This window comes from Caloenas nicobarica, chromosome 13 (genome assembly GCF_036013445.1).
Source record: "Caloenas nicobarica isolate bCalNic1 chromosome 13, bCalNic1.hap1, whole genome shotgun sequence".
NCBI classification, from domain to species: Eukaryota; Metazoa; Chordata; class Aves; order Columbiformes; family Columbidae; genus Caloenas; species Caloenas nicobarica.
In genome coordinates this window covers 7,271,002-7,282,929 of record NC_088257.1, presented here as the reverse complement: position 1 = coordinate 7,282,929, position 11,928 = coordinate 7,271,002, and the positions used below count along the sequence as shown (strand labels likewise).

General features: G+C 53.1%; 1 protein-coding gene across 2 annotated transcripts; it reads right to left on the bottom strand.

Annotated features, from left to right (window-relative positions):
* Window positions 1-4,447: 4,447 nt before the first annotated feature.
* Window positions 4,448-7,661, bottom strand: RPS14 (ribosomal protein S14). Of its 2 annotated transcripts, none has more exons than XM_065644072.1 (5): window positions 7,563-7,661; window positions 6,360-6,510; window positions 5,894-6,055; window positions 5,328-5,404; window positions 4,448-4,556 (listed from the first exon to the last, which is right to left on the bottom strand). In XM_065644072.1, the coding sequence occupies exons 2-5, from the start codon at window positions 6,506-6,508 to the stop codon at window positions 4,489-4,491; spliced, it is 456 nt and encodes a 151-aa protein (XP_065500144.1). In that variant the 5' UTR covers window positions 6,509-6,510; window positions 7,563-7,661; the 3' UTR covers window positions 4,448-4,488. The 2 variants fall into 2 exon arrangements, with proteins under 2 accessions (XP_065500144.1, XP_065500145.1); XM_065644073.1 differs by lacking the exon at window positions 7,563-7,661 and adding an exon at window positions 6,961-7,106.
* Window positions 7,662-11,928: the final 4,267 nt, after the last annotated feature.

Genomic DNA, 11,928 nt, shown 5'->3' with positions numbered 1-11,928 from the left:
GCCCGGGGGTAACACATCACCCATGCCAGCGCTGCACCACGGGGCTTGGCCTTGCTGGGCACACCGCACCCAGCACCGCGCCGGCTCCAGCCTCAGGACCCAGCACGCCGGTGGGCAGGGTCCAGCCAAAAGTGAAACTCCGAGCGTGAAATCAAAAGCAGTTTGCTCAGGCGTCACTGGTTACCAGGCAAACCTCCCTACTCGCAGCCCAAGGGCCAGAGAGTGGAAAGGGCTTCTCCAGCAGCTCCATACTTTCTCCCAGTCCGTCCCAGAACCTTCCAGAGTATGGAATATCCTAAAGCATTTCCAAGGAGTGCAGCAGGGTCTCCTGGCAGATGCTATTTCTGGAGGAGAAGCAAGAGGTGGTGGGATGATGCTGTGGCTTCCCAGGTGGGATATCACAGCCCCTGTGCAGATTTTGGTGCTCAGAGCCTGCTCCCATCCCTGGGCTCATACAAACCAGCTGGGGAAGTCCCGGAGGCACCCAGGGGTGCGGGGACCCCCTGCCCAAGGGTGCCCGTCAGCCTCACCTGGGCCCCTGCACTCCCGGCTCCTGCCCCACCTGCGTTCCTCCCTGGAGGCTATTTTGAAGACAATTTATCTGATACTTTTTAGGTGATGTTGCATTTAGAAATTATCCAAGGTGTTTAAAAAAGAGAAGGAAAATATTTTTTTTAAAAAAAGAAAAAGAGCATATAAAACCCTTCCATAATTTTTTCGGCTCTCCCTTCGCTCTCAGCCCACAGCAAGCACAGGGGGCTTGGGGGGACACGGGTTTTTCTCACGGCCTCGCTGGGGCCACATGCCCTCACGCTCCAGGCGCATTCTATGACCAGCCTCAGCTCTAAGGGGAACTAAGGAAAGTCTCAACAGGAACTCAGCCAGAAAACCCCCAGCGATTTCATGGAGCTGAGCCCAACTCTGCAAACCACAAACACAGGCGATAAACTGGGGGGTGGGAGAGACTCTCGCATCCCCCCACCAGCAGGCTGAGCCCCCAGCCCAGCTGGGGCCCATCAGCACCAAACCAGCCCTCGCTCTACACACAGACATTTCTATTAACTTATTTAGTGCTTCTTTTCCCCTCTCACTATACCTTTCCGCACAGGGATGTGGCATATAAAGTGTTTTAAATCTGTAAATTGACTTTCTGGGAAGATACAGAGCTTTTTATAGAGCAGCTTTCAGCCTGCCTCATCCCCCTCTCTTTCTTCCATAGCCTGGGGTGGCACCCAGACACAGCACAGACTCCTCATCACCCTGTTGCCCCCAGGGCTTCATATTTGTTCACATTTTATGCTGCCCATGAAAAACTTGACAAGTATCATTACAGGAGGGTTGGGAACCAGCTGCCTTTTGGGGGGAAAAGAAGCCGTCTGGAGCAAGGAGCATTCTCAGGGCTCAGCTCAGACCTGCTCATTCTTCCAGGGCCTCATCCCAAGCCAGCAGAGCAATTATTTCAGGCTGGGAGGCAGAAATAACCCCATGGGCATTCACGTGAAGCCATTCCTTATCAAGCAAGCCTCCATCTCACAGCCCGCAGCCCCTGCACAGCCTGACATTGGGTGAAAACCCCACATTTCTCACCCTTGGCAGCACAGGATCAGCCTCGGGCAAACCGGAGGGGAATGGCCGAGCTGCAGGGCTCAGCAGTGAACACAGACCCATCTCCAGGGACTTTGTAAGCCGGGGATGCGCTGCAGCCCCAAGCAGCCTCACGCTCTCAGTGGGATGAGCATCCCAGCCGGCGAGACGCAGGGTGGGCAGCCACACATATCCCCCTCACACACAGCTGGGGAGCCTTCACCCAGATACAGGGGGGTTTGCAGGTGACACGGCTCCTCGCCAGATCACACAAGACAAGCCAGTCGGGTAGGGGCAGGAACAGGCGAGAGCCATGAAAGCATCCACCAGCTCACCCACGAGAGTCTTTCCCTCCAGACAGCCCAGGGACAAGCGCTGGACAGCCACCTCCGCACAGGGACCTGCCTGGCTCTCCAGTTTCTCTTCCTCATTCACCATTTCTCCCCTGGGGGGAGTTTCAAACTGACGCAGGAAGCTGTTTCAAAGACATCCGATCAGCTAAAAAATAAAAGTAATTTTTGCCACGGTGCAGTGAGCCCAGGAACACCCTGCCCAGGACACAGCATAGCAAAGGCAGTGAGTGGCACGGGCTGGGCTTAGAGCAGCTCAGTCCAGACAGCCCCACACACCCAGCAGAGCTCTTGCTTCTAAAGACTAAACCCCGCAAAGCAAATCCCCCTTCCTGCACTGGGAAGAGCTCCTGTCACCTGTGCGAGCCTCAGAAAACCTCCCGGGGGAGGATACGCCAAGCAGGGCAGTAGGTCTGGGTTCCTCCTGCCTCGGGTTAGACACCAAGGTCTCAGCTTGTGCTTCGACAACCCACTCCAAAAAACAACGTCACCACAGGGCGGTTGTGCTCTGCCACAGTTTCCAGCCTCAGTCGGCAGCAGAAGGGAGATGGAACTGAGCAGAAAACATCACGAACTGCACACAAAGAGACAAAATAGGTCTGTTGAGTTTGTACCGCTGCAAAGTCTTGCCTCAGATGTTATGTTCCTGTAGAGCTTTCCCTAAATGCACCCTGTTGAAGCAGCTGAGTCGTCACCTGCAGCAGAGTAACACCCACCAGAACAGCAACAGGCTTCACTGTATAGAGTATTTAAAACAAAACTAAACTAAACTAAAGCTGTTAGTAACACACCACACCTTTGCCTCCCTCTCCCCCATGCGCCTCTGCCCTCTTCCCTTCTCAGTTCAGCTCCACGTTGGCTGAGCTACTGCTGGTTTCATGTTTGCAGCACCTTCTCCACACAGAGTTCGAAGAACACTTCAAGGACAGGAAAACAGTGATTTGAACAGCAAATAGTGCACTTTTAGGACAGTAAGGCAAGTTTATTTCTATAAAGTTTTCCATGGCCCTATATAAAATTACAAATAAAACACTCTGGCTGCGCCAAGGGAAATGCTGGCTTAGGAACATCTGTCCAGGCAGAGATTTTTTTTCCACAGAAAAGGGAAGTCATGTATTAAGCAACAGTTTGCAGAAAACCCAGCAGCAGTTTGCTTGCTCACAAGCCCAGCTTTCTTTTCCACAGCAGGGACACCTCCAAGAGACCATGACTCACTTTGAAACCACAAGCATCCAAGTAGTTTTCACTATGAAGACCGAGAGGCACCATTGGCTTCAGATGAAACAGGGACCCTTCCTCCACAGTGAAACTTGTCCCTTTTTACCATGCAAGAAATGGCTCAACAACTGAGCACCAAGCCCGACAGGAGCAACGTGCCCTGGGTCCAGTCCAGGCCAAGTAAATTCACCAGAACAGAACGTTAAGAGCAGAACACCTCCACTGTTGGCCAAAGCATCTTTCCCATGAGGGGAAGGAGGCTCAGGAGTGGGTGAAGGAATCCCCCATGAAACATTTGAAGATGCAAAAGTGGGGGAAGGAGCCCACAGAAAAACAGTGAGGCTCTCCAGCCTCAGGATCTGCAGGCAGACCTTGTCCAAGAGCCCAGCACATCAGAACACCGCCTCCCAGCTTGATTTTATAGGTCACACTTCATGTATAAGACTATTCATATTTGCCATATAACTGTGCTAAGAATCCTGGTGTTTTTCAACCAATTCTGATAAATAACCATCACTTTAAACTTGACCACAAGTATTCCTGGACAAACATTATACTAGCTCCAGATGAGCTCCCTTGCTCAGTGCCAGGAGTCCCACTGACCAGTATGCGACTGCAAGAGAGAAGGTGCAATGTGACGAGTTACAGCCACCTCTACAATAAACTACTGACCGCAGGGCTGGGGAGATCACAGGACGCACAAGACAGACCCACGTTGAACCAGGCACTGTGTGTACTGTGGCTGATGTCACCATTTCACAGGAGGAATTTTGATAATTTTATCTCTCTCAAGCTGTAGAAGCCACAGCTATTTTAACCACAGGCATAAAGCACCTTGACATCATCAGCACACAGACCCCACGTATCTTAAACTGTACTCAAGTCCTGTAAGCCCACGAATCTTCTCTAGGTCTAAAAATCCTGCTGCAGCCAAGGAAGCAACAGGAGCAGGGGTGATTTCAAAGTCTGGAGAGCTGGGAAGAGAACATTGGCAGCAGCACATCTTGTGGAAGGCAAACATCAGTGCAGGCAGCAGGGCAGGACTAAGAAGTGAGGAGTCATTTTGCTTGAATACCTCTAGAAGTATAAATATATAAACAGACCGGCTAAGAGAGTTGTAGTTCCAGTGCTTTTAGCAGCTTTCTCAGTGTATGTCCAAAAGCACCTCGGCTGCAGAAGTACTAACAACACAAAACAGAAGCCCGGCTTCAGAGGATAAGCCGTTCATGGATGTAATTAAATTGAAGCCACTCAGCTCCTGAGCGTACCCCAGTAAGAAAACACATGGCTGAGAAGAGGTTTTAAAGAGCTTTAATAACCAAAGGTGCAGCATTGTTTACAGACGACGTCCACGGCGACCACCCTTTCTGCGAGTGCTGTCAGAGGGGATGGGGGTGACATCCTCTACAGGGAAAAGAAAACACAACACAGACCGTTACCTTCCAGAGGTACCCCAAGAAAGCAAGCAGGCACAGCCACCCTGCCCCAGCTGTCACCCCAACATCCCCCAGCTGCACCTTGCCGTCAGCCAGTGCAGGAGCCAGGCTCAGGCACAGCAAATGCTCTGTGGAGCAAGGATATTCATGAATACACCAAGGGTTGGATGCCCATGGCTTTTAACACTCCAGAAGCAAAAATCCCCATCTCACTTAAACCAAGCATCCGCAGCGTTTCCAAAGAAATAGAGGGTGCTTGGTGTAACTTCCAGAGCAGCAAACACCACTGCTTCTCATGGCTCCTCTACAAAGTTTGGGACTCTCCCTCACGCAGTTGGAGGAAATGCATTATTACTCAGTCACAGGCTCAAACTGAGGCCAACACAACATTTCTGGGCGACAGAACAGCTTCAGCACAAACACTGTTACGTCAAAGGAGCATCAGCGCCCTGCTGTGCGGCTGGGGTTTGTGGTACAGCCAGACCCCTGGTTTCTGCAGTCACCTCACGCCACCTCCTGGTGAATCCTCCATTTATGAATCTGTTTAAATTAAATTTCACCTACAGTGGCACCTGACATGGACCAAGAACATCCCAAGTGAAATAATACCAAGGGGGACAGATGCCTACAAAGCTCCTTTTACTAAACAATCCATCAAAACTATTTTTCTGATGTAGCAAGGCTCTGCACTGATATACCATGACACGCGCATCCAGCAATCGCTTTCTCCATCACTCACCAATGCGGCCGATCTTCATTCCAGATCGGGCCAGAGCTCTCAGGGCTGACTGGGCACCAGGTCCAGGAGTCTTGGTCCTGCACGAGAGAACCCATAAGCCCTTAAATGATTCAGAAAGTGGACACAGTTCCCAAACAACTGACAATGTTAAAAATCACAGGTTCCCCACCCCAAAACATCCTGATAGCAGAACTCACCTTCTTCCCACCCCCAGACCCAAACCATTCCCACACCAACAGCCACCAGACACACACTTCACTCTCACGCCAAGGTAATCTCCAAATGTGACAGCACCTCCCCATCCGCTACCAGATAAATCACAGCACAGCACAGCTCCAGCCAGCCGAAGACATCTATTCCAAACAGGTTCCAGATGCCCAGCAAGAGATGACCATGTCAGCCACTCACCACACAATGAGACAGATACCCTTCAGGTCAAATCTTGTCAAATTTCCAGGGTGTATCTACCTTCCCAACCGAGGCAGCACAAAGGGACGTGGTGCCACCTGGCCAGGTTCTGAGACCAGGCAGATCCTCCGGGAACACCAGGGTCCAGCCCAACGTACCTGTTGCCACCGGTGGCACGCAGCTTGATGTGCAGGGCAGTGATGCCCAGTTCCTTGCACCTCTGGGCAACATCCTGGGCTGCCAACATCGCTGCGTAGGGAGAAGACTCGTCTCGGTCAGCCTTCACCTTCATGCCACCAGTCACACGACAGATAGTTTCCCTACAAAACAGGAAAACATTCAGAAAACAACATCCTCCCTCTTTCCTCCCCACAAACCAGCTCCCAGGTACACACAGAACCTGTTATTTCAAATGTTACTACATCAATAAGCTGCCAACTGGTACCTTGAGCACAATATTCATCACAGAGGAGCACACCAAGCCACCTGGTCTGTGTTCAGGGACACATACCATCTCAGCAGAAGCTCAAGGAGTGTGGTGGAGCCTCTGGCCAAATCTAATTTCTGTTTTCAAAACTGAAGAAGCCGGGTACTGCAGGGAGGTGACCGGCATTCAGTACTCACTTGCCAGAGAGATCAGTCACATGGACAAAAGTGTCATTGAAGGAAGCGAAGATGTGGCAGACGCCAAACACATTTTCTCCCTCAGCAACCTGAGGTCCCAAGCTGATGACCTGTTCTTCCTTCTTCTCCTTGCCCTTACGAGGTGCCATTTCTGAACAAAAAGAAACAGAAGTATGAGCGATGGTGAATTTCTCAACATTCTCTTACAGGATTTTATCAACCTGCCTGCTACTGCAACCTTTAACCAAGCAACATGAGTTATCAACAATAAAACACAAACAGTAATTTTGGGGTACAACTGGACCTCTTAAAAAACCCCAATGCTGCCAGCTTTGCTGCATCCGGACAGACAGGCCACCACCAACTGTTCAGTGGGGGTTCCAGCTGCACTTTGCAGCAGAAGCTAAGCTGTGCTTCATGTCAGCTGATGTCCCTAGGCACAGCTGAGCACACAAGAGCCCCTCTCCTGTATAACCAGAAACACCGGAGCACAGGGAGATGCTTTCCTATTGCCCCCTCCTGCCAAACACCAGCTACAACTGGTGCTTTGCACAAGAGAAATATCTAACGGCTTAATTAGGGAAATCAACGGAAGCACGACCTCATTTTATCCACAGGCCTCAGAGCGATGGTTCTCTCTCCATGCACCAACTGTTAAATCAAGGCCCACACGGTCACTCCACAAAGCCCATCCCCTTCCAGGCACAGTCAGACAAAGTTTGGTGGATGTTATTGTCCCCAGCCAGGGTCCACAAAGCCCAGCGATACCTACACGACAACCGAAGCAAAGGCCGAGCCGTGAGCGTTGTGACGCCGATCTTAACCTCAGAACCACGCACCCACTGCTCTTTAATGATGGCTTGAAATGGCAGCCCTGGCCGCTCAGGGTCCGGCCCACACCGCCAGGCCCGCAGCCTCGGCCGAGCACAGAGCCACGCCACGGCCTCCCGACTCCTCCACGCCGCCAGGCCCAACCGCCCTCCACCCCCAACCGGGAGCGCCGGCCCATCCCCGCGACACCCAGCTACGCCGGCCCCCGGCTCGCCCGCGGCCTAGCGCCCCGCTCCGCCGGATGCGCCTCCCCCGCGCCGGGCCCGCTGCTCCGCGGAACCCCAGGCCCGATGAAGCGGGCGGCGGATGGGGAGGTCGCGGGGAGGCGCGGGCGGGCGGATGGTGGCGGATGCGCCGCAACCCCGCACACACCTGCGCGTCTGCTCCGCCGGCCGCCGCTGGAAAGGAAGTAGCGCCGTCAGGGGGCGGAAGTCACCGCCGCTCACCCGGAAGTGATGGCGGGAGGCGGCCGAGTGCCGCCGGGGAAGCCGCGTTTCCCCGATCGCAGGCGCAGGACTCTGCCCCGATCCTGATCCCGATCCTGATCCTGATCCCCATCCTGGGCTCCATCCCGCCGCGCCGGCCGCCGCCGTTAAGGGCGTTCCCGAGGGCACGCCGGGCCGACCTCCCCAAGATGGCGCGGCCGCCCGCCCATCCCGGGCCCCTTCCCAAGATGGCGGCGGGCGCGGTTGGGCAGAGGTGCTGCTGGCTGGGGCGCGCCAGGACAGCTTTGGAAAGTCGGGCCCGAGCCGGTCTAAAAACAACTGAAGAAAAATCGGTGTAATGCCATCACACAGCCAGCTGCCTCTTGGCCCTGCAGCCGCAGTCGGTGCTGCCCGGGCTCAGCTAGAGCTGGGCTGGGGCACAGGCCACTGGGTTCATAGAATCATGGAATGGTTTGGAAGGGACATTCACAGCTCATCCAGTGCCACCCCTGCCATGAGCAGGGACATCTTCACCCAGATCAGGTTGCTCAGAGCCCCATCCAGCCTGGCCTGGGATGTCTCCAGGGATGGGGCATCCACCACCTCTCTGGGCAACCTGGGCCAGGGTCTCACCACCCTCAGTGTAAAAAATGTACTCCTCATGTCTGGCCTGAATCTCCCCTCTTTTAGTGCAAAACCATCACCCCTTGTGCTATCACAGCAGGCCCTCCAGGATGCAAACCTCTCGGTTGCCAGCAGGGAGAGGTTTGGTCCATCAGGCTCCCTGCACCGCCTGTGCTGAGCTGCTTCCCCAGGAAAGCTCTGTGCTCATGGTGCTGCCATAATGCCTGTCCTGACCGCGCGGGCCACCCTCACCCGCTCCTCTCTTCGTTAGCGGTTTGCCACTGCATCAGGGATCTTCCTGTTTAAATATTGACAGAGAAGCTTTTAAAATATACATCGTTGGGACTGCTGTAATTCCAGCCGGGGGCTCCAATGACACCAGCCGTGGCCCGATTTGCCCGCAGCAGGGAAGGACGGGGCTGGCAGCAGGCGAGCACTGCAGAGGTCAGCCTGTGTCAGGCCACGTGTGCTGTGGTGACTGCGGGTGACCCATCTGAGAAGGAGCTGTGGGGACAGCGAAGGGTGCGCAGGCAGCCCGAGCCAGGCAGGGCGGGTTTGTCCCCATGGAGGCTTCGCAAGGCTCGCACCAGCCTACAGATATTCTGGAACAGCTGCAAGCCAGAGGCAAGGAAATGGGCAAGCCTCCACGTATGGGTAACAGGCTGAAATAATCAGATGAGCTTCTAAAAAAAAAACCAAACCAAAACCAGCGGTTCAAAATCCAGAGCTGCCCTCAGCCCCAGAGCAGCTGGGAGCCAGGCTGCTCCCAGTCCCTCCAGGCTCTGTGCAGGATGAGGCTTCTTCCACTCTCCAGGATTAATTCTTCCCTCTCTCTTTGCTTCACACTGCTCCTGGCGTGACTGCAAGGGAAATGCCTGCCCTGCAAAATGCTCCTGGGGCTCAAATGCCAGCCCTGACCGGGCTGTCGTAGCTGCTGAGGATCTTCCCAGGCTGTGGTGAGCAAGAAGGGAGGCACCAGGCAGGAGCTGCAGGGATTGCAACCTCAGCCTGGCCAGGAAGGATGCTCAGGCCATGGTGGGGTCAGTGCTAGAGATGATTTGTGTTTGCTTTGAGAAATCCCCCAGATTTAGTTCCTTAATGGGTAATTAACATTCCAGCTGCTCCTCGGTAATAGCCTCTCCAGCCCATGGGAAACCCACAGACACGGTGACGCTGCAGGCGGATTTCATAACTCAGCCAGTGACTAAACAAAAAGGGAGCCCGAGAGCCAAGGCAAATGGAAACTTTGCTCTCGACCTTTCCTCCCGCCTGGGCTTTGGCCCTGCTATGAACTGGTCCTGGCTGAGCGAGGTCAGTGGGAGCAACTGGTCTGACCTGTGAAAGCCCCAGCTCCCATGGCACTGTTTCCGTGGCCGTGTCTCGTTCCCACGAGACACCGGTCCGGTGGCTTTACTGGTGGCCTTGAAACAGAGATGGGAGCTGGAAGAGGCAAAAACTCTCCTGAACTCTGGTATGGAGTGGGGTCTGTATTCAGGGGTCTCGCAGAGCTGGGGCGTGACAGCTCCCAGCCCCTCGAAATGACATCTTTCCTCTATTAAACCCGCCAAAAAGAAATTCAGGGCCCTAAATGCAGCCATTCACAGGTTAAAAAAAAAAAAAAAAGGAAAGCTTTTCCATTCACTTTGAAGGCCGTTTTTAGTTTCAGAAAGGCAGTTTGTGCATGCACACATGTAAAACGATGTGTCAGAAACGAGCATAAGAAGATTAAAAAAGAAATCTCCAACACTGAAGTTAAAGCACTTAAGGAATTGGCAGAGACTTCAAGAGCCAGTTTCTGGCCCTAATGAAGTCGGTGGAAGTGCTGCCATGGACTTCAAGGGGACCATAATTTGGCTGTAACTCAGTAGGGAGCTGAAAGTGTTGATTAATAAATTGGAGACAACGCGGAGGAAAGCCGCTGAACTTCTTTCTGACAGATGTGCTGAAGAAGAGCCTGTAAGTTAAAGCGTGCAGGAGAGGAACTGGTTTCCTTTGTGTTTGCAAACAGAAGATAGGGGGGAAAAAAGTGACCTGATAGTCATGTAAAATGGCAGAGCTGGTATTTATAAATACCAATGCCTTTCTGAGTAGCCTTCTGTTTCCAGGGAGGTCATTCTTATTACAAAAAAAAAAAAAAAAGAAAAAAAGAAAAAAAAGAAAAAGTATTAGCAAATGCCAGACCAAGCATTCAACAAATTCCTTTTTCTCAGAAGCAATTATGCAGTGGAAAACTTTACCGCTGAAGATTGCAGATTGTGCAGATTGTCCTCGGATTTTCGTGCATGCCTTTGATTACTCATTGCTGGCTTTTTACTCGATGATTTGTGCATGAATCTCCTCTGCTAAAGCTCTGACGGAGGTTTGCATGGCCTCTGAAAGCCGTTCCTGGTGCAGATACATTTTCAGGCTGAGTTTGCAAATCATTTAAGGCTGAAAAAAACCCAAACCTTTGATACCCTTTACAGCGGTTCGTAGCTGAAAAACTTCCTGTTTGTCCCTTTTTGTCTTCTGTTCTTTCAAGTAACTTTGGCATAGGCAAGATCTTCAGAGAAAAGGCTTGTGAAGGAAGTGAAATGTTTAAGGATAAGAAGTCTTTGACTTCAATGAATGCTTTGGAGTGCATTAGGAAATTTGCAGCCAAAATTGTCTGCAATTCTTTGTGTCTCCTTCCCTACGATTTCCTTTCTTTATTTTTGTTTGTTTATCTGCCCGTTTCATTGATTGAAATTGCTTCCTTGCCTCCTGTTAGGTCGGAAGCTCTCCCAGATCACGCCACCAAAGCCAAACCCAACAGACCTGCCGCATCTCATCCCCACAGGCTGGACGTGAAACTTGTCCCCAGGATCTGGACATGAAACCTGGCAGGGTCTTCTTCATACACTGCATCCCTTCTCACGGGAGAACTGCTATCCCTTCTCACAGGAGATCCCAACTCCCTGAGATGGAGCCAGACGGCTCGTGCTGGTGATTAACGTGGACTGGAGCGTGCCTGAGCGTGCGGCAGAGCCCCCGGCAGCCTCTGTGGCGAGGGCAGGAGCACCTGAGCTGCATTAAGCTCATTTTTCTCCTCTCTGAGGAATGAAGGGAATTCTGTGTGTGCACTTGCAGGTCGGGGGGCAGCCAGCCCGTGACTTAGACGTGTACCTCATGCTTGTCTTGAAGTTGGGCTGGAAAAGCTGAGACGATGCAATGAACCAGTGCTCTGAAATCACGCTTGAGGTCTGCGGCTGGGGAGGAGGATGGCGACAACCTTGCGCTTAACTGGCTTCAAAAATCAGACATGAAGGGCACACACACACTGGGAGAAAGATGAAAGGAGACATCAGCCTGGCACCTCAGTTACGCCAAAGGTGCTGCCTCGGCCTTACAATTCAGGACAACCTGTTGTGCTCGCCCTGGGGACCGGTGGTGAGAGGACGGACCTGGTGGGAGCATCGCTGGGTAGATCGTCACATGTGCCCCAGGCCCGGGGGATGGAAGGGGCCTCTTGTTGGGAGATGATCGCAGGGTTCACAGTCATCCTTTGTACCCCGACACGGCGGGGACCGGAGGCCGCTCTCATCCCGAGGCTGAGGAGCCGGGCGCTGGGCAGGGGAGATGGAGCAGTGGCACGGCAGCCCCAGGGGGGCCGACCCCGGTGGATGCGCTCCGAGCCCCCCGCTGCAGCCGGGTGTCCGCAGTCGCGCAGC

Excerpts from the sequence above, each read along its gene's own strand:
- RPS14 (XM_065644072.1), bottom strand. The coding sequence starts at position 6,508 with ATGGCACCTCGTAAGGGCAAGGAGAAGAAGGAAGAACAGGTCATCAGC. Across the intron at positions 5,405-5,893 it reads CGTGCCACCGGTGGCAACAG|GACCAAGACTCCTGGACCTG; the intron begins GTACGTTGGGCT and ends TCTCTCGTGCAG. Across the intron at positions 4,557-5,327 it reads AATGAAGATCGGCCGCATTG|AGGATGTCACCCCCATCCCC; the intron begins GTGAGTGATGGA and ends TTTTCCCTGTAG.